The sequence below is a fragment of the Dama dama genome, chromosome 15 (assembly GCF_033118175.1).
Source record: "Dama dama isolate Ldn47 chromosome 15, ASM3311817v1, whole genome shotgun sequence".
Classification (NCBI taxonomy): Eukaryota; Metazoa; Chordata; class Mammalia; order Artiodactyla; family Cervidae; genus Dama; species Dama dama.
In genome coordinates this window covers 21,484,432-21,507,815 of record NC_083695.1, presented here as the reverse complement: position 1 = coordinate 21,507,815, position 23,384 = coordinate 21,484,432, and the positions used below count along the sequence as shown (strand labels likewise).

Genomic DNA, 23,384 nt, shown 5'->3' with positions numbered 1-23,384 from the left:
AATCTGGATGGCAGACTCATTTCCAGGGCATTCAGGCATGTTGTCTAATTTTAAAACTCTGACAGGATACATGTAAATTTATGCAAGTTTCATAAAAGTCACAATTTCCTCCTTGAATTCAAGCTAAAGAAAATGCCCCCAAGCTCTTTTCAAAGCTGTTTGTTTTACTGGAAAGCTCATTTTGCCTATTGTGTTGAAGGTGATTATTCTAAAGAATATCCAATGTCAGAGTCCCATCAGGCCCCTGAGAATTAAGGAGTTATATTTCCCTACTAATGATCAAATAGGCCCTTTGATCACTATTTTATGGCTCTTAGACAGAGTGGGGAGGGGAAGGGAAAATATTATCATGCAAATTATTTTGGTTGACAGTAATTAAGAAATTATATGTTAAGAAAATCAGTAATTGTTCACATGAGTCATTAATGTGTTTTCATTCTTTGTAAAACTTTCTGGCACGCCCTTCCTTTCTTGCTTTAAATAAGCAGGGACTGGAAAATATGCATAGTATTTGGAACCCAGGGGAGTGACATACTAATTCAAAGTTTGCTTGGAAGTGTAGCTTTGTGGAAACTCAAACGTGTTCCCCTCCTTTTTATTTCTACCACTCTTTACTCAAGACTTCTCTCCAGGATGTTGGGGTAGCTTCTTTGAACAGTGAGGCAGGGTCTTCACTGGGCTGGACTCTCCTCAAGTCCAGAAGACCTAGATTTCTTCTAGGAAATCTAGAAGAAAATCCACCAAATGGGGGAACCAAGCCCAGCTCAGCCATGGGCAATTAACCAGTCTTTGCTAATTCTGTTGCTCCCTAGAAGCAAATCTTCACTCTGAATTAAACCTTGGCCAAGGTTTGTTTTGGAAAGGTCTTAAATCCACAGGAAACAGACGAACACTGAGGGCTGAGACAGGCTCCCTCCCCAATGGTTGGGACACCTTCGAATGAACTCAGGTTAGCTTACAAATTGTCAATCCCTAAAAGAGCACAAACTAAAATTACATTTGTTTTTATTGAAAGGCAGCCTCAAGTGCTGACATGTAGTGTATGACATGTGATACATAATAATACTCTTAAACTAGTTCTGACATAATATCTCCGGCGGCCTAATAACCACAAATGATTGCTTTAGTTAAGAACTAGCCAGAAGCAAAATAGATCCATGTAAAAGTAGTTCAAACCATAAATACCTCAACAATATTTTATGTCACTTTGTAAAAGTTAAAGGAGTCTTATAATAATTAACAACAAAAACGCCATGCTCTTGACTATTGTGCATTGGTTGTGAAAGGTTATTTCATGGTCCCGAGGCTGCCAGTGCCGTAAATTATGCAGGCACCAAGAAGCATTAAGGAGAAATAATAGCAATTTAAACGAAGGCTGACGTAATTCATGATAAACAGTCATTGGAAAATATTACAATGTTGTCTTTTTTGAGTGGGTTTAATCAGAAGAATGTGACCATATTCTAACATAAACCACTTCTCTTTTCCATTGTGCTCGCACTTGGAATGTTGGCACTCACCCTAGTGCAAGGTTCTTATTCACAATAATTGCTGAATCCAGAGCTCTAACACCTCCAGGGAACCTAACAATGTAAATTTGGTATTCTGATTGATGGAAGGAGCTTCCAAGACAAAGCTCAAAAGCTCTGGGCTGCCTGGTGGTCCAAGAGAGGGGCTGAAATTTGAGATGTATGTAGCCAGGATACCCTAAAGAACACACATCCAAAAGATGGCTAAGTAATGCAAACACTGAAGAATGACTTTATTGTCACGTCCTATAGAACCTTGAGATGTGATATAAATCTGGCAGCTGTTCTGATAAAAGCAAACCTTTGTCACAGATTGCTCTGGGTGAACTGTAAGTATAACAACACATTCAGAAGTAAACACAATGACGGAGGTCAAATCTGCCAACATTCAGTAACACAAAATATCACCAGGTCAGGATCATAAGACATGAGTTTAAGTTATGGTGGTCAAGCAGATGTTCATATCAGAACCCATACAAATAACTGTTACCTTTAACGTGGGGGGAGGGGAATTTTGTGCATAAAAATGGATTAGGGGAAGGTTTGAAAAAAATAAAGCTCAGGAACATGGCAACATGGAGACTGGGTAATATTTACCTCTTTGGAATTCACCCATCTTTGGGAGTGTAAATAAAATAATGATATTGCTATTATAACTGCAAAGCCTTCCAATGTAGAGTTCATTTAAGAGTTCTTAAGCCAACTATTGATTATCTGTGTTGACGGAGGAAGGCAAGGATAAAAGAAAACAGAAAATCCAATAGCTTATTTTTCCCACTGGTTTCTATTTCATTCATGATCCATTCTTTCCAAAGACCATTAAGAGCAGCAGAAGTGACTTCATTTTTTCTTCCTCTCCTTTTCTCTGCCAGCCTTCGGGTGGAGGTGCTAATGAGCTGGAATAAACTCAAAAGAAGGCAGAGGGGACCTTCCCAGGAAGCCAGGGGCTTGGATAGTCTACAGAGTGGGGCCCCTGTCCCTGATAACCAAAAATTGATTGCCACCTCTAAAGATCATTTGAAATATCCATTGTATAGCAAAACAGACTATTTCTGACTCTAGATCTCTTTTTCCAACTCAGTCTATTTAAATAGTCCCAGGGGTCAAATATCTGGCCACTCCTTTAAAAATACTCTTTCAAAATATGATAAATGGCTGTCTTTGGCATTTAGACTAATGAAAATGTATTTTATCTCCTCTTACCACACAAACCTTACTTTCTCTAAATAGCCCATTGCGAACATTATCAGTGAATTTTGCTCAGTGTACAAATATTTTATGTATTACAATGAGTAGCAGAACGCAAAACTTGCAAATATTTATTTTTAGACATATGGGAAAAAAAGCAATTAGAGCTAAAAATGTGAAGAATGAAGAGCTCACTTAGAAGCAATTACATTGGACATGCAAACTGTTCTGCCATCAAACTTTGATTCAGATGCTATGGAGCATATTAAGAAATATCACTTGCACACACACAAAAAAGAAAATATTATTTCACAACTGAAAATATCCAATCACTATAAACAACATCTGGGGGTCATTAATAACTTACTCGGCAGCTGAATTAGCCAAATAAGAAGTGGCCTGACTCAGAATTCCTAAATTTCTATTTCTGGAGAAAAACAAAACATGACTTATATGCACAAATACAGATGCTCTCTGGACATTTTATGTGAGTGTGCAAGTGTGTATAAGCATAACGGTGGATGTGTGTACACATAACGAGGCATAGGCTATCTGTGCATTCATCACTACCACCCCCTTAAGTGGTGTCCTGTTTTTGTTCTGAGGAAGTTTAAAATTGGAATACTGAGTTCCCTCTCCTTGCTCAGAGCCTTGTATGTAATTAGCATATTTTTCAGACTGGTAAGAATCTGACCATAGGCAGCATCTGAGAAGTTTTCCATTCCAAACTATTACAAAGCCTTTTGTACATAGCCTCATAACATGGTTTAAGAACAGGCATGCTCTTCAAATATACCAGCCCTAAGAGAAAAGAACTAACAATTTTACTGCCACATAAGCCACTGTACTGAAACACCCTAAATATTTATACTAACAGTTGAAAATAGTATCGGAGAACAATGCCAAAATATTTCTTCTACTCATTAATAGCAGCAGTCTTTGGGAAGACAGATGCCAAAAAGTCAGCACTTTTCTAATTCACTGGGCCCCATGACATGGTCTGTTACTATAGGTTTCACAAGGAGTCAACAGACTGGTTGATTTATGGGCAAACGAAAATAGTCTTTAAGACAATTCATAGTTACATAAAAAAATTCTCTAAAACATCTCTCTGAAAAGTACGAACTTTTGATTGTAAGATGCACAATTCTTTTCAGATTTCAGTTTTTCCAAGAATTGGTGGTCTCCCAGTAAACGGTGTCTCACAATTATGCTGTTTTAATTCCAAGCGGTACACGTAAAAATAATCTGTATTACAAACATATTGTCTTAGATTTGATGAACTACAGTCCCAGGTTGTTTGGTCTGTATCAGGAGTCAGAGGATTCTTCTCTTAAGGGTCAGAGCATACATATTTTCAGCTCTGTAGGGCCTGCTCAACTCCACCGCGGCGGCACCAAAACAGCCATAGATAAGACGTAAGCGCGTGAGAGCGGTGTGGCGGTGTCCCAACCAAACCCTGTAGCAAAAGGCCAGATGCGGCCATGGGCATGGGACACCCTATGCAAACTAGATTGTCAACAGCACCTGATGAGAATGGGCCCAGCGGGGCACATGAATAGAACATCAGGCCTGATGCTATTCCTGGTGAAGGCACAAACTCATCACAGTCTGCACAAAGTCTTCCTAACTTCTGACTTCTTCCTAACTTCTAACAACTCACCTGGAGCAGGATATCAGGACAGGCCAGACAAGGCTGAGGCCACTGACCACGTCTAAACTCACGTGAGTCACCAAGTGGACATTGTCCAGGGTGGGGAAGCAGGGTGGGATGTGCAGGTGAATGTGGAAAATGTGGTTGGCTAACCCCTGTGGGAACACTGTTTTTGTCCTTTATGTCAAAAATTTTGCACACGAGTTGGTTCTGTAATTATTATTGAAGTGACTCAGAGGAGTCAGCAGTTTACTAACAAGAGCAGCAGGCACTGTAAGAGCACCCACTGTACAGTCCACGGAGCTGGGTTCAAATCCCATCTCCATCCCTGGGGGAGCTCTGGCAGATGACTTCCTTCAACAGCTCTGAGCCTCACTTTTCTCATCTGCAAAACAGGGATAACAACACCTGCCTCCAAGCATGGTTGCAAGAATTTAAGGAGATAATGCTGGGATTAAGTGTTTAATAAATGGTAAAGTTGGCTTCACCAAGCCTTTCACACGACTCATTACATGGATTATCACTCAGGGACACAAACTATATTTAGGGACCTAAAACTGCCTGACAACACAGTACTCTCTCAACACAATAAAAGCTTATGAGCTCCTGCTATTATACATATATCTTAACTGGAATTCTCGGGAAATGAGTTGCTGAGAGAAATGAATTTACAGAGAATTATTATAAATCATTATTTCACTGATAGAATGCAAGAATGTGAGGACAAAAGGGGATCTTAAAGATCATGCAGCCTTAGGGTTCTTAACCCAAGGTTTCACGTTGTCTGTGAATCCTGAAAAATATATGCAAAATTTTCTACATTTGCTTGATATGTTCATTTTTGCTAATAATATTGTTCAGAACCATCATCATCATGATATTTGCATGCACATTTTTATCAAAAGAAGACTCCTAGCTTTCATCAGATTCTCAAAAGGGGCCAAAATCCCCAAAAGTTCACAAATCCTGTCCAAAGTTCCATTTCACATGTAAGACACAGAAACAAGGAGTCAACTGAGTTGCCAAAGCTCCCTGTTTAGTATGAGGATTAGATCTGAACCCAGGTCTCTTGACTTCCAGCCAAACGTCCTCTCTAGTACATTGTGTTTTGCCTTAGTTTCTTGGGAATTAATACACTAGCATGTATCCCTCGAAAATCCTGGCTCTGTACTTTTACTTAACACAAGGTCTTAACTGAGCCACCTGCCTAAGGAGGGAGCTTCCCAGGTGGCTCAGTGGTAAAGAATTCACCTGTCAATGCAAGAGATGCAAGAGACACACGTTCGATCCCTGTGTTGGGAAGATCCCCTGGAGGAGGGAATGGCAGCTCAGTCCAGTATTCTTGCCTGAGAAATCCCATGGACAGAGGAGTCTGGCAGGATGTAGTCCATGGAGTCTCAGACTCAGACATGACTGAGCAACTGAGCATATATACATGCACACCTGCCTAAGGAATAGACCTTACCTTCTACTGCTGCTTCTTGCCCCACTCTACCACTCATGCTGGCACCAATTTCAGCCCCAGGTTCCTCCATCAGGCCTGGACAGAAGCTAACAAGGAAGGAAGAGCTGGCAGTAATAGTTAGGCTGTCAACTTCCATCCTCCACTACCATTACCAAGGACTCCAACTTTAGGCAGTCTCTGACCCTCAATCTTACGTGTGGAAGTGTAATTAAAATAATTGGTAACAGGACATTCCACATGCAAATTCAGGAGGTCTGAGACTAAAAATCAAAATTTTGGTAAGTTCTTCTGGAGACTTGATAATGAGATGAAAAATCTCTGCTTAAGCTCAGTTTCTTGCCTAAGCACAGTAGTCACTGAAGACATTTTTTTTTCCTGTTGTGCTTTAGAGCTATACAGAAACCCTGGGTTTTCATTCTGAGCACTGGTTCTCAGTATCTTCAGCGATAGCTGTGGAAGGTTCTGTAGACAGCTGATTATAAACTAAGCACATAGCAGGCTCTGATTATCTGATCTCTCCACTACTGCTCAGAAGGAAAATAATTTTGGCAATAACAGATTCCTGGAATTTATCCTAAAGAAACCATCAAAATGCTGATGTTTTTATATATAAAGATGTTCATTACAATGTTAATTATACATTATATATTAAAGCGACAAACAAAACCCTGGAGGAAATGATATAAACTTCTTACAGAAAGGGAGTATGTAAACTCTGATACATTCATTTTATGTACTATTATGCAAACATTAAAATGGTGTCTATAAAAATGTTTATAATAATATGAGAAAAGGTTTATTTTATAATAACTGAAATTTTAAGATATAACAATTGCATATATAAAATATTCTCTCTAAAAAATGCTTTGGAAAGACTGGAAAGAAACAGATAAACACTGATGAGATTATTGGTGCTATCCAGGGAGGCAATATCAAAGCGTGGATAAGCATAGCAGCTTTGAAGCCAGACAGACCTGACCTGGAATCCAGTCTGACCACCTACTAGTTGTGTGGCTTCCTTGCTGTAAACTTTCTGAGCGTCTGTTTCGTCCCCTGGTTAATTCAAGCCTCCTTATAGGAGTGCTATAAAGATTAAGAAAATGTATGGAAGGGGCTTAGCATAAGGCCTGACATATGGCTCATGCTCACAGAAGAGTGGCAATTATTATTATTATTATACTTGTGCTTTCCATAATGGAAATAATTTCATAATGAGAAAAATATTTTGAAAAACATATGAGCTGTTTTTTACTATTTACTTTTTTTTTTTCCTTCTTGAAATATCATAAAAAGGGGATGAGGGATGGGGAGCATCTGGTTAACTGAAAATTCTGGTTAATTAGGGCTTGCTGCGTATAATCCTGCAACTGTGATGCCATACGCTTAGCACTGGGTCACATTTTGGGGGAGAGCATTAAGGGCACGGTGTGAGAAGCTGAGGCCCACGTCCTATTGAGGTCCCACCACTACTGCACTCCTGATTAGCCACTGGCTAAACAGTTCAACTGCCCGATGTGGCCAGCGACCCCTGTACTCCTGGTTTTAGAGTCACTGCTCTTGGTTTTAGAGAGTCGTTCTGAGGTAAAGCACCAAAGACTGGGAGGTCTTTGAAAACCCTGAGGAAAGCTCTTCCATGAGAAGGACACTGTGAGGTGTGAACGACACGGCTGAGGGTAGGATGAGCAGTTAGCAGGCTGGCAGTGCTGAGACCACCTCCTCAGCTCAGGCAGATGATCTTAGCATCCAGTGTCAGCAAGTCCATTTTAAGGGGGGTGTCTATAATACTCCCTGTTTGTTCAAGTCCTGACACACTTCACTTTCCTTTCTTTCAAGAACTGTGGGACGGAATGCACTTCCCGGAGCATAAGACCTGTCAACTGTACTACAATAAAAGCAAACCTCAGAAGAACCAACGATTACTAGTCTTCTCCCTCTTTCTGAAAGTGCATGTGCTGGGGACCGAACAGGGGTCAGTGCCTTGTGAGGGTAGTTTCTGGCACCGTGTATGCATGATATCTTTGTTAAAATATTTTATCTCTTATTTTAAAGACCCAATGCTCCTGTGAGGAACCGTGAGGAAGACAGTGTGATCTGCTAAACCCTGCCTGTTGTGAACTTGCCTCATGCGGACTCCTCTGTGGAGAACTCTTATGGGAGACAGAAGACCTCATCCTCAATAACACAGAGCCAGTCAGTGATCCATAAAGTATACTTCGTGCCTAAGTGCCATCCGCCAAGCAATCTTCCTTATCGTGAACATTATACTGGCTGAGCCTCTTCTTTCCCAACACTTTCTGACATGATTCCAGGCTGAACTGTAATCTGTACTAGGTTTCTGATCCACAGAAGCCACATTTCAATAGAACCTGTCAATGTCCTGTATGCTAATAGCCCCATCACTGTTCCTTGATTTCCACAATGAATTCTGATATCTACAGGTAGAGGTAGGAAGGGTGGATGCACTGACCCTGGAGACAGGCTACCATTTGCTCTAACTTAAGGATGCTTCTCAGCTTTCTCAGAAAGAGCAACCTGTAGGCTGTGAAGACTCCAGGGACTGTTAAGCATCATAACAAATGAGCAATCACCAACCAAAGATGTGGACCAATTTATGAAGGTTGTTCCTCTAGTTTGGAAAGGTGAGTAAATGTTGAGAGAAACCCAGTTCCTTTGAACTAGACAGTTTCCCTTGAGAATTAAATCAGCGGGCAATGAGCTACTATTAAAGGACTGAGGTCAAGAAATCCTTGACTCTAAGGAAGGTGGTAAGATGAGGGACACTTGAAGCCCTCTGGAATCTGGTGAAGTTTTTATATCATCTCAACAAACAGGCATGCATGTGTGCTCAGTCACTTTAGTAATGTCCCTTTGGGACCCCATGAACTGTAGTCCACCAGGCTCCTCTGTCCATGGGATTCTCCAGGCAAGAATACTGGAGTGGGTTGCCATGCCCTCCTCCAGGCGATCTTCCCAATCCAGGGATTGAACCTGCGTCTCCTGCACTGCAGGCAGATCTTTACTGCTGAGCCACCAGGGAAGCCCTTCAACAAACATATATTGATACAAACAAGAGGAAGGCATGATTCTCACCTCTTTAGGAGCTTAGAATCTAGTGAAGAGAAATGCAGTTGGCACGGTTAACTTTAGTACCAAGCAGAAGGAAAGAATAACTTTGGAAAAGTACTGAGTAGCACAGAAGGGACAGAAGCAGAGTGTCCCAGATGATGATTCTGAAGCTGCTTGTTCAGCTCAGAAGCAGCGCTTTACACAGCCAGAAAATCAGCCGCCCGGCTCCTCACTCCTCTACCCCTTGCCGCACAGTTGGTGCAGCCCTTCCTTTCTTTCTTATGGACCCAAGGGAACATTTCCAATTTAATAAGAGACAACTTGATTTTTCCTCCAAGAAACTTCCTCTGGGTGCTAATCACAATGGGGCCTGTGAGAGTAGGACCCAGAACTACGTGTGCCCTCAGGGGAAAGTGACATCGTCTAGGAGGGAAAAAAAAAGAGTTTTGCTTATGGAGGCTGAATTTTGTTTATGCTAAAAGCTAAAAACAGCAAAGGAAAAAAAAAAAAAAAACAAACACCAACCCTCATTCTATGAGTTTCAAAGTCCAGAGTATTTTCCATGTCCTCACCTGAAATAACGTTCTCCTTTCTGAATCTGTCACCGTCCAGTTGAAGATCCACTTCCTCTAAGTGTTGTCCCCTGACCTCCAGGCCCTCTTTCATTCATCTTTCAATTCCAGTGGCACCTAGACTTTGACCTCCTCAGCCCTTTGCAGATGCCTGGCAGCATCCTGAGAGGGCAAGGTTTCCCATTTGCCAAGCTTGACAGATAGCATCTCCTTTGAATGTCAAAAATAACTCTAGACTCCTTAGTGCCATGCTTGTCTCACTTCATGGAGGAAAAGTGAGTCCGTGGGGGTCAACAGCCTGGGTGGGGGTGGCGTAGGGGGGATGGTAGTACTGACTGGGGCATCGGCAGTATGTTAGGATGGTGACCCTGCAGCAAAGGTCACTCATGGCTCAAATGTGGGGCTGTTAAAAGGATCACAGATAATAGTGGCAGTGGCCACTTGTTCTAGGTTTTATCTCAATCAACTTCATTTTTAAGGGCCTTGAGAAGATAGGCCAAAATCCCAACAACATCTGAAGTTCTGCTTTCAATAGTCAGTGCTCAATGAATGCATGGATAAGCACCCAAGAAGCCTTAGAACACACAATCTTCTTTTGCCCAAGTCCCAGGTTCTTTCGTCCTCCAGGATGGTGACTAGAGAGTCATAAAGGCGGTCCAGAGACGAGAGTAAGGGCGAGAATTCCTAGGTAACTTCCAAAGGGAGCATAAAGCCCAGATGATGGAATCAAGGCCCACGGCAGCCAGCAGTGAGAAGATTTCCTGAGCAGGCAGCACAGCTGGCTCCTGACCCAACAGCTTGGCTACTCTGCCTCCTTTGAAAACCCATTACCAAGTCATGGCAAGCAAAATTTAATTTTAAAAAGGGAAATGATTTATGTGCTCCAGGAATAAAGAAGTGACAGAAGCAGGAAAGTTTGCATACATTTCACTTTTTTGAAATTAGACCTATAATTTTTTCATTAAAAAAAAAAAAAAAAAAAGGATGCCAAGTTGGGAGAGCCAATGCATTCTAAGAAGAAAATGACAGAGAGGTGTATAATGAAAGTCCTGTCAGTATCAGAACCCCGTGTCTTATAAAGCGTGTGGGAGAACACAGCATTAGTTTGCTACTGCCCCTTTCAACTTCTAAAGAGTTTCAGCTCTAGAAGGGCTCAGTATTCATTATCTGCTTCTCTGATGAGGTGGGAAGCCACTGGAAGATTTGAGCAGAGAAGTAATCAATCTGACTGGTATGCTGAAAAGAGACCATAAGACAGCAAGGGCCACAACAGGGAGACTGCTGTTAAGTCACACAGACAAGAGAAGACATTGGCTGCCTTCAGACTTGATCCCAATCCAATGGGATTTCGAATCTTTATCATCATTCCTTTCTTAACCACTCCAACACACACCAATCCCTTTAAATCCTACAGATCCTATTTACAGGAGAGACCTGGTGCTCAGTTATCTGTTCCTGTCTGCCTAATGATCTTAGGAAATCTGAGAGACCTTTCTTAGCAGGGACCAAGGTGAGTAGCATGCTAGTGTAATGGTTAAGAGCACGGATTTTGAGTTACACTGTTGAGGTTCAAGTCCTGGTTTACCACTTGCAGGAAGATTCTTCTAACTGTACCATCAGGGAAGCCCTTACCACTTGCTAGCTGTGTAACATTGCTGTGCTTAAGTGTTCTTATCTGTGAACTGGCAGAGAACCATGATACCGGTGCACATTATGCATGTATCCATTCAACATATATATGTTGAATATATATATATGCTCACGGCCTCACCTCATCTATACTTTTCTGATATATATATGTGTGTGTATATATATATATATATAATTTTTTAATGTTTTGGTCATGCTGAATGGCATGCAGGATCTTAGGTCCCTGACCAGGGATCAAACCAGCACCCCCCTCTTTAGTGAAAGTGTGGAGTCTTAACCACTGGAACACCAGGGAAGTCCCCACTTAATCAATATTGATTACACACCTACTATATGCCAAGTTTTGTGCTAGTTCCAGGCACATTGTTGTGAAAAGACAGACGAGTTTCTTGCTCTTAAAGAGCTTATATATAGTACGAGTGGAGAGTGGGGAGACAGACTAAAAATGTAAAGAGACAAATACAGGAGTTCATTTCTGAAAGTGATGAAATGAATACATTGGGTGATGGGTTAGAGCACATCTGTGGAAAGTGGATGGTCAGAGAAGACTTCTCTGGGGAGGAGACATTTGAGATGAGGATGGAATGATGAAAAGAAGCCAGACCCATGATATCTGTGGAAACACATTCCAGGCAGAAGGACAAACAAACAAGTATTTCTGGAATGAATGTATGTTGAATGAATTTGAGTAGCAAATGATACCTCATTTTCAGTAGCAGTGAAAAGGTATGAAACAATTTTGTGCGTGATTTTTGAGGAATCACTGTGGACCCCATATGTGGTTATGGTTGTATTGGGTAGAGCAAGGGGTACAAGAAGATTCTGGTAACATAAGTACTTAAGCAGTACTTGCCATGTTCCATTTAAATGCTTTTGGTCATTAACTCATCTAATCTTCACAACAATCCTGTGAGGTAGGGTCTATACCTAGGATGTATGGTCCATGGCTAGCTCACATTTTGTCAATACCCTTCCCACATACCATGCTGTAAGCTCCTGAAGAATGGGGAATTTTCTTGTCTTGTTCACAACTTTGTGCACAAGGACCACATCAGTACTTGTACTGTAGGTATTGAGTAGATATTGGTGAAATGAATGAGCAGATAAGTGCATACTGTGTATCAGGCACTATGCTGAGACCTAAGCAGCCTTGGACAGCCTGACCTACAGTCCAAGGATCTTAAATCAATCCAGTTTCCCCAAAAGGACAGACTAAAGGAGTTTATAGAGAATATTCATTTATCATGAGGATTTTAGAACTCAAATGAATATAGACTTATTCAGAACCTCATTCTACCAACCCTACCCCAAACCAGGACTTTTTTGGTCTGTGATTTTTCATTGATCCAGCTCTTTCCCATGGAGAGTGTGTTTTAATTTAATTAATTTAATTTAATTAGTAAAAATATTTGTTTCATCCTAGAAAGTAGTCAGAAAAGACCCTGATGTTGGGAAAGATTGAAGGCAGGAGTAGAAGGGGATGACAGAGGATGAGACAGTTGGATGGCATCATTGACTCAATGGACATGAGTTGGAGCAAGCTCTGGAAGATGGTGAAGGACAGGGAAGCCTCCTGGCATGCTGCAGTCCACGGGATCGCAAAGAGTCAGACAGGATTGGGCAACTGAACAACAACAGAGAGCAATATGTTGATCTTGCTAATGCAATGGAATATAACTTTCTTGCTTTTATCTATGAAATTCTACATGAAATATTAGCCAATATAGACACAAATCCTTTCTTCTAGGCTGACAAGAGTTTATTGAGCCCATGAGTCCAAATAGTTTTTAATAACCCATCGAGTCCACTCAGCTACAAAAGGAGTCCAGAGTTATTTTAAAATATCCTTTCAAGTTTCAAAAATAGAAAAGAAACCCACTAATCCTACCCATTCCATACATCATAACTTTAAATTAATTTACAATAGCAACATTAAAATTCTTTTTATTAACCCCCCCCCAAAAGGGTTGGCACCCAGCTTCCAATGCCTGTGTCTGAGGAGGCCTGTTCTCCAGCCCTCTTGTGTCTTACTGACCTGGAAGCCAAAGCTTGGCTGTCCAATGACTGGACAGTCTAATCATTCCATGGACACTAGAGCATATTACACACAACTTGACCAGCAGCTGTCTTGGGGTTTGGTTTACTATCTGGCACAATGAACTTATCATTCTCTCTGTCCCTACTTCAGAAACTACATGCAATAAAGAGCAGGTACCAAGAGTGGTCTCGGTTAGACCACCCTCTAACAATAAACAGAACCTCTAGAAAATTTCCAAGACAAAGCAATCCTTCAAGTGAGAACTCTGAAGGTAAAGGTCTTCTGCAGAAATAGCAATACGTAAGAAGCACAACTCCTTTTCCACTTGGCTTCAATTAAACAGAAACATCTGCCTTGTTATCATTTGGGAGGCGGGGGGCACTGTAGGCAGGCAGGCGGGGGAAGCCTGAGTGTGTACAGGAACCAGGAACAAAGCCATTTGATCGTCAAAATCCACTGAGACCATGAAACCTACTTTGGCAAGAAGAAAATGTTTACTCACTTACAAATTCCCATGATCCTTAACAAAACAACTGCCTTTCCTTTCATTTCCAGCAAAACATGTGATGTTTAGAGGGGAAGAGGCAGAGTCCAGCTCATCCTTTAAGCTTCAAAATAATTTTATACATCCTGAGTTTTCTTTCATAGAAAGTCAAGGTTTTATCCCCTCTTCTGTTTCCCTCCCTCCCTCTGCTTTTTCTTCTTTTGTCTATAATGTCATTATTTCACCCAACATGAAAACAGAAAAATTCACGGCAGAGTCAGAAAAGTGTCTTTAAAACATACTGTAAAAAGTAGAAAACTTCTTTTCCATTAAGGTGCCAGTATGAGCCCCGGAGCCTTAGAAAAACGGTTCCTTTATTATTCAAAGAGCAAGGTGGGTTTAGATGACTACGTACAAGTTGTCTAAGGCCTAAGACTCTAATAGAAACAGTAGTGAATCTTCATTTATCAAGAGAATGTCTTTTCAAAAAATGAATGAATACAAACTTTTTCTGAGCCCAGCAAGTGGGTTGTTACTGCAGGATTTTATAGATGGGACAAGTGAGGGGCCTTACATCACCTGCCCAGAAGCACAGCAAGCCAGACGGTTGGGCCTTGATTAACCTGGGCTACATACCTATAATCCTAAACTCTTTTTACTACACCGTGTTGCCCTCCAGGTCCCCAGCAGAGTATACGTCTTAATATTGATGTAGCCAACCTCTCCCTGAAGTCAGAGCTCACAGTGCTCTATACATGGACCAAACACCAAGATGACAGTCCATTTCATCTCTGTTCTTTTCAGGTGACTTACCGCATCCTTCCTTTAACCCCACCCCACTCCTTGGTCAAGACACCCACACACACAGGCACACACCATCTGCCAAAGAATTTAGAAGCATGACTACTTCTGTCTCTCTGCAATTAAAAACTCAAACCAAAAATAAACCATACTTTTATTATTTTTTAACCCACCATGTCTTAATCCATTTAGCCTCACCCACCTTTAAAAACTGATTTCATCTCATTTACGTTGGGTCTGCCTCACACCTCTGATAGGAGCCGATACCTTAAAGTTATTCATTTATCTGCTGCGGGTGCCTCTGTTTGGGTTTGGCTGTCAACAGCTCACACATGTGAAGTCAATCTACGTGATATTAATGTAAACACTGTGCAGTACAAACTGGTGGACATTTTACTGTTCTAACAGGAAAAACAGACAATATGTTTGCATGTGTGTTTCCTCTACAGTGGAGACAATAACACTATAAATGAGAGTATGTGCTTTACCAAAGGATCATCAAATTATAAAAAGAGCTAAAAGCAAGGTAGGGGGCTGTCAGAGAATGCATTATGCTAGCAGATTCTAACAGGACAGTGGGGCCAGAAATTTTATGTAGAGATTTTTATGGGAAAAAAATGCCATTCGTAATGTCACTTTCCCCTCATCGTTATTATAAGCTCATTTCCTCATTGCATGTGCAATACAACCAGTTTTCTTAATGTTTTCATGTGGAGTCCATTGCTTTAGCTTTAAAAATAGCCAGTTCTCTTTTGCTAAGAAAATAGCATATTGCCTTTAAGAGCATTGTAACTGACAAGATGGAAGAATGCAGGCAGGATGTCTAGGCTGAAGCTTTTCTATCACCTGCCATTAATGTGATTCAATTTATGCTTATGTCATAGGTTTAGACATTGTGCTACACTGTGAGCAAAGAAGGGACTTGAATAAAATACAGTGAAGAAAGCAGATGGTATGCTATCAAAACCCTTCAAGCCTAAAATAACCTTTCCCAAGTAAGGAGAACAGTTAATTAAAACCAGGATATATTTACTCTATTCTGAATATCTCAATGTAAATAAAAATCAAAATGACACTACTGTAACGTGGGACTAAATGATGAAAATTTCATCTATTCTATTTTTCTTTAATAGTTTCTAATCAAACTTTTCATTAAACAGCTTCATAAAATTCCACAGAGAATTTATTTACAGGGACTCATTGTAGATTTAAAAGCCTTACTTTTATTGTTCAATTAAATCTGCTATTCAGCGGACGACATTAAGACAATAGAGACGGTGGAAGGGGAGGAGAGGTGTCCAGCCAGTTGGGCAAGGCTGTCACATGAGCAAAGTCCATTTTCAGAGGTGAACCTGGGGAATGTGAAAAAGCTGGAAGGCACACAGAAGAAATGAGGGGGCAACCCTCTTCAAGAAAGAAAGCCCAGTTCCCTTGCAAAGTCATGGACTGGGTTTGTCCTAGCCCAGGTCCTCTGACTCACATCCACGTCCTACTGGCAGAGAGGGCGCTGGGCCACCTGGAGGGCACAGACTCAGGAGAGTGAGGACTGTGGGCAAACAAATCTAAGAGAGCCCAACAGCCGACCTAGGGTGAAGACAGCCATTCCTAATGGTGTCGGAATGTGAATTTTAAATGATCTGGGCATTGCCAAAACTTTTCTAATGCCCTCTCTCCCTATTTGTATTTTATTTTAAAAAGGTTTTTATTGGAGTCTAGTTGATTCACACTTTTGTGTTAGTGTCAGCTGCACAGCACAGTTAATTAGTTATACGTATACATACATCTACTCTTGTTTTGGAGGCTTTTCCTACATAAGTCATTACAGAGTATTGAGGAGAGTGTCCTGGGCTACACAGCAGGTTCTTTAGTTATCAGTGTATATGCCCATCCCAATCTCCCAAGTTATCCCTCCCCCACTATTCTCTATTTTTAGAAACCAGATCCAGCCCTGCCTTTTCCAGAGGTTTTTCCCGACCCTTCACCACGACGACTATCTTCTCCAGCCAGGCCACCTCCTCCATGCCCCCAGCTCACTGCGAAATGCCTCCTGCACTTGCTTTCTGCAACACTCATCCAATACTTCGTCCCTGACTTTCCTGTAACATTAGTTAACCTTTCAGTTGTGTTAATCCTGTCTTCCCCAGTTAGGTTTTAAATCCTCAAAATGAGCGAGGACTGCCTTTTATTTATCTTTTGAAACCCCTCTCTCACCCCCACTCTGTAATCCCATTTAATAGAAGAGAGCAAAAATTATATTAGTTAATAAAATAAACATTATTTAATCATAGGAAAGCAGACACTGTCCTTTTGAGAAGGGCCTTGGAGGTATTTTATGGCAATTTATGAATTTCATGTGTCAAAGGTGTAGCTGCTAAATGCTATAAACTCTTTGCCATCAGCTCTACCATTCATCCACCTGGTGATATGGCTAATAAAATTTGATTTTTACAGCCTAGGCATACTGTTACCTAAATTACATTTGACCAATTATTGAAGTCACCAAACGTGTGGTACAGAATATATACTGTGTAGAAAATTCATCTGTGGGCCCCCTGGCACTCACGGTAATCTGACAGAAGTGTTTCAGTCATCTGGCAGTGTTTAATATTAGGAACATTTGTTTAATGCCAGTCACTAATTAAATTTATGTTCTTCCACCAACTGTTAGTTGGTTGGAGAAACCCAACCCCACATTTTAACAAACCCTTTAACCCATGCTGATTTCAAATAGCACCGGCTGGAGGTTTAAAAGGAATTTCTCTGGAAATTAACATGTATGACCAGAAGTGGAAAGTAAAGGAGGGATGTTGGTGAAGGTTTTTGAATCAGGTCAGAATAAGTTTTTTGGGTTTTTGTTGTTGTTGTTGCTCTCTTACTAAAACTAAAATGAAATCCTATAAGAAGTACCAAATATTTGAAGTACAAACTTAACTACAAAAATACTAATATACTAATTTTTAGACTAGTCATCTAGAAGCTCTTTAACAAAGGTACCTTTATTCCAAAAGAAAGCTTCCACTTTAAGAGACCGGGGAAGAAAAAGCAGCATTACCAGACGAAAGTTCAGGAAAATATTTAAAAGTCAGATGCTTGTGTTTGTGAGAACATTTAAAACTAATTTAGTAACTCTTAACAACCATTGTGATCACTGTTAAATTGGAACTTCTATTACCAATTCTAGATGCAACAGCTTTGAAACTCAATGACTAATAACTCTTAATTTAGCCAAAAAGGTTAAAACATCTTTTCATTATATTACATTGTGAAACTCTAATTCTGAATACACTTAAATTAGGGAAAGCATTTTTTTAGTTCTATTTTGCATCAAGAATTTAGAGACGTCTTGAGTAGCAAGCAAGACGGAGGGTTTGCAAGTAGGGGCTAGAAAAGGAAAAACTCAAAAAAGTATTGAAAAGGGAAGATTTATAAATGCTAATCTGGAAAGAGTATTTTTTTTTTTTTAAATGTATTGGATACATTCAACTACTTGAATAAAAAAGGTTACTTCAGTATTATGAATGACAAAGAAATCTTCCTGGAAAAAGGAAAAAATAAGTTGCTTAAACACTATTACTCTCTTACAGACTGATAAGCCAGAGCTGTAGAAGGCATCTGAGAAAGACAGTCTGCACCCTGCTTGTTTAACTTATATGCAGAGTACATCATGGAAACGTGGGGCCGGAGGAAGCACAGGCTGGAATCAAGACTGCCTGGAGAAATATCAATAACCTCAGTTATGCAGATGATACCACCCTTATGGCAGAAAGTGAAGAGGAACTAAAAAGCCTCTTGATGAAAGTGAAAGAGGAGAGTGAAAAAGTTGGCTTAAAGCTCAACATTCAGAAAACTAAGATCATGGCATCTGGTCCCATCACTTCATGGCAAATAGATGTGGAAACAGTGGAAACAGAGTCAGACTTTATTTTTTTGGGCTCCAAAATCACTGCAGATGGTGACTGCAGCCATGAAATTAAAAGATGCTTGCTCCTTGGAAGGAAAGTTATGACCAACCCAGATAGCATATTAAAAAGCAGAGACATTACTTTGTCAACAAAGGTCTGTCTAGTCAAGGCTATGTTTTTTCCAGTGGTCATGTGTGGATGTGAGAGTTGGACTGTGAAGAAAGCTGAGCGCCGAACAATTGATGCTTTTGAGCTGTGGTGTTGGAGAAAACTCTTGAGAGTCCCTTGGACTGCAAGGAGATCCAACCAGTCCATCCTAAAGGAGATCAGTGCTGGGTGTTCATTCGAAGGACTGATGCTGAAGCTGAAACTCCAATACTTTGGCCACCTCATGAGAAGAGTTGACTCATTGGGAAAGACCTGATGCTGGGACAGATTGGGGGCAGGAGGAGAAGGGGACGACAGAGGATGAGATGGCTGGATGGCATCACTGACTCGATGGACATGGGTTTGAGTAAACTCCAGGAGTTGGTGATGGACAAGGAGGCCTGGCGTGCTGCGATTCATGGGGTCACAAAGAGTTGGACACGACTGAGCGACTGAACTGAACTAAACCCCAGAAGAGTCATGTCTAATAAACGTAGGTCCCCTTCTGCTCTTTCTTCCCCTCCTTCTTGGATCCAGATAAGCCATCTGGTCACCCTCACCCTCCTCTGCCCACCACACCTACTTACAACATCCCACCTGTCCCTGCTCCAGGGCTGCTGGTGTCATGTATAATCAGACTAGAGAGATCACTGTGGACTCCCCAAGCCACGTGGAGGTCTGTGATGACTAAGAAGAATAATCTGAATCTGCGTAATTCGCAAAATGAGGCATCCATGGAAAAACATTACCCAACGGAATCAAGGAATGCTCCTGCTCAAAGGGACCTTGTGCTCTCTAGGCCACAGGTCTCTACCACTTCTGCACCCAGGTGCCAATGAAGGAGTCAGCGTGGCTCCATTATCACCCTGCCTGCTCTATGGTGGTGATTCCCAGGGAAGGGACAGGGTGAGGGGGCCGTTCTTGCCTCCGTAAGTATAGGAACTTCCAGGTGCCATGTGTACTATGATGACGCACCCCCAGAATATTCTGATATCCCTGCCCAGCCTATCGAGAACTTCTGATATAATCCAATATCTTCAAGGAAGATATGAGAAAGTAAAGATTTGAGAGATGTGATTTTATCTTGTCTCAAATCTTCCACGGCATCATGCAAGGTCTCCACAACTGAGGATGTCCTATCTTCTCCTCCTTTCCTTCTGTCTACAGAGAACTCATGACCAGTCAGCTAAACAGAGATGCAGATACAGATACATGTACACATAGCCATCTTTGATGGGTACAGTGTATAAAGATATTATTGTTATTGTTTAGTCATTCTTTATCGTGTCTGACTCTTTGAGACCCCATGGACTGTAGCCTACCAGGCTCCTCTGTCCATGGGATTCTCCAGGCAAGAATACTGGAGTGGGTTGCCATTTCTTTCTCCAGTACTACTTATACATGTAAGAAAATAGATGAAGAGTCAAGCAAAACTTAAAATTTGGTAATTTCTTACTCTCCAGATATTTTGAACACATCCAAGAAATTTAAACAGCATATGATCTTAAAGAAGGGAACTAAATACAGTATTATGGAATAGTGAAATGAATTAAAACCAAGGCAATTGTTTTCTTGATGTTTTCAGCCTCTTAACTAAGACCTAAATAGTTTAATTCTATCAGCTAAATTGGAGACGGCAATGGCAACCCACTCCAGTACTCCTGCCTGGAAAATCCCATGGATGAGGAGCCTGATAGGCTGCAGTCCATGGGGTCGCACAGAGTCGGACACAACTGAAGTGACTTAGCAGCAGCAGCAGCAGCTAAATTTAACCCGAGTTAACTTTTTATTTTTTTTTTAATTTAGTTTACAATTTTTTATTCATACCAAGTCTTTGAAACTGATGTGATTTTTACACATACAGCTCATAGCAATTCAAAATTCAGGGGCATGGGGATCTATTACATATCTATCTATCTACCTTATAGTAATGAAGTGGTTAAAATGGTGTATTCTTTTTAAACTACTGTATTTTTATAGTTCTTTATGGTGGCACTAGTGGTAAAGAACCCACCTGCCAATGCAGGAGACATAAGAGATGTGGGTTTGATCCCTGGGTCACAAAGATCTCCTGGAGGAGGTCCTGGCAACCCATTCCACTATTCTTGCCTGGAGAATCCCATGGACAGAGGAACCTGGAGGATTATGGTCCATAGGGTCACAAACAGTTGGACACGAGTGAAACGACTCAGCACGCATGCATACCATGGAAAAGGGAGTGATCGGTTAAATTTAAAACAATCAGTATCAGAAGAGCCAAAGCCTTTCAAGAAACGACTAGCATAAAAGCCTCCTATCCTATAAAGTCCAATTTCAAGGTCGACCAAGCAATTCCAGACTCTGTCTTGAACAACAAATTCTAAATAATAATCCTGTGCCCTGGGAAACAGAGGCTGCCAAGGAGGCGGTGACGTCTTATTGCGGCAATCACTGGGGGGAGAGGGGGGTGGGGGTGGCACACGAGGCTTGTGCAAGTCAGCCCCGTTCCCCACCACTGCTCCTAACAAGCACTGAAAACAACCAGCCACACACGCACAAGTTTCATGTAGGAAAAAAAAAATCATGAAAAGACTCACCAAACTCATCGCATATGCTCTCGTTTTCTATGAGAGTCGGGTGGTCGAAGGTGTCCCGACAGTACAGGATCTGAGGGTTCTTGCTGACCACCGCGATGCCCCCCAGGGCTAACGCAAACTGGTCCGTGAGAATGGAAGACGGCTTATCCTGGATGCGCTTCAGCATGGAGCGGTAGCGGCAGTACTGAGGGTAGCTGAGGACGATCACATTCGTTTCTTCCTCATCCTCCCCTAGACAAACGAGAAAACACTTCCATTACTTTCTTCCCTCCAACAAAGAACTGTGGCAGCCATGGCATCATTTCAATGCTCACCTCTGGTTCTGTACTGAAAATATAGTCTTCAGCAAGATTCTTGTATTGATTCATCTTTAGCACAGTCTGGCTAATACTAGCATCCTCTCAGCCCCATCCCTCATCCAGCTCCATGAAAAAGCCTCAGGTACCAATAAAGAAAGAAAGAGTTGGATCCATAACCCCAAAGACAGACTGAACAATGTTTAGGTCACTGGCAAGCAGCAGAACTAGAAAACTGTCTTGAAAGAATCTGATGTGCATAAATATATTATTATATTTTATTTATAATTAATATCATTATTTTATCAATAGGAAAATTCAGAATTTTGTTGAGCCTCTTTGTATCTATTTCCACAGTTCTGTGTTGCTTTTATTTTGGATTATATAATCTTCAGTGCTTGAAGCCTGTCTAAAGGCCATCTGGCCCAAGAGAGATATCCATGGGTCTCAAGAACATCATCACCTGCTCTGCTGATTGTTAGTGCTGTTCAATGAATATATCTTGCTCCCATTATGGTCCTGTGGAAAGACCACCATTGAAGACAAGTGGCCATGTGACTGGTTATGGCCAGTGAAATATGGTAGAAGTGGGTGGCACCTTTAAATCCAGAGTGCAACTAAACATACTGTCTCCCTCCCTTTGTTCTGGACATCTGTAACGGTTCAAATAGTGGCTACTCAGCCAGTTTTGGTCTTGAGTGAGGATAACATGGAATAAAGCACCTGGTTGGTCCTAAATGGATGTACAACATAAACACTTGTTGTTTCAAGTGAGTCTGATTTAGAGGTTGTTTTTTGTAGTGTGATCTATCTCAGTGTGATTGATACATCCACCTTCTCCACCCTCCCCCCAACCCATACCCCCTATCTTCTAATGTTCCTCAGATCCATCTGGTAAATTGGCACAATTCAGAGAACCACACTGAGAGGACTCCCTAAGCATCCTTGTGAGAGCTCCATCAGAACCAACTTAACTCAGGAGAACATTTCAGCAACTTTAATGAAGTTCCCTCTTATAACGATCTTAATGCTTATTTACATGTCACCATATTTACAAAAACTAGATTCTGCATGGATTAATCCTTCTTTATCTTAAGCTGGAGAAATGGCAACCACCCCCTCCCTTTTGGTATCCTGCCACCTATACAATGTCAAGCTGAATTTGGGCGCCATGACCCAGTTTGCCATCACTCTCTATAACCACACCATCAGGGTGTTTGCAAGCAATTCCCAGATATGTCACTTGCTTATCCAAAGGGAAAACACTCAATATTTCGAGCCTTTACCATGCTGCAGGGAATTGCACAAAACAGTTGTTAAGGATACCAACATTATCGTGGCCATCTGGCAACCAGTGGGAGACGAATGAGGAAGGACAGAACATAATGATGGAACATAACCAGTACCAATGGAAGGTGTGCATGTGACCTTTTCAGATAGGAGGCCAATACCCAGATGTATTTCTAATTATGTTCACTTAGTTCCTCAGGCTGGAGGCTTCTTCCAGAATGGAGATGTTTAGCTGATTTCAAGATGACATCTTTTAACAGTTTCTGTTGCTTAGACTCCTGCCTGGTTTGTGGGTAGCCACTTCATCAGCTGGCGCACTTAATTAAATGGAAATATGTTTACACTGAAGGCAAGTCCCCAAAGAAAAATAGTTTAAAGATGCTGATACATGTCCCAAGGCATGCCAACTTGAGATTTCTACAGTAGACCAAGACACTAGTTCAAATTTGTGCTTTCTACAGAGTTAAAGTGAAAAAAGTTTTAGTGAGAATATTTATGAAAACATCATCAGAATTGCAGTGTGTCTGAGTACTGTTTGAAGAAGCAGCTTCTAATGTGTCAATTGCATTATTGCACTCTATTTGTCCAAGATGACCAAGATTTGTCCAAGATCATCCAAGATGACAGCCAGGGGGTATAACCACGAACCCCCAGGACTTATTTCAGCATGCTCAGCCCCTAACACCATCTCTGGTACATAGTAAATACCATAAAAATGCCTGTTGA

General features: G+C 41.2%; 1 protein-coding gene across 2 annotated transcripts in view; it reads right to left on the bottom strand.

Annotated features, from left to right (window-relative positions):
* The window catches only part of ARID5B (AT-rich interaction domain 5B), a 188,465-nt gene that overhangs the window by 77,714 nt on the left and 87,367 nt on the right, over positions 1–23,384 (bottom strand). For both annotated transcript variants that reach the window (XM_061161604.1, XM_061161605.1), the window contains exon 4: positions 21,073–21,303. In XM_061161604.1, the coding sequence (XP_061017587.1) occupies positions 21,073–21,303 (231 nt within the window). The remainder of the gene's footprint in view (positions 1–21,072; positions 21,304–23,384) is intronic.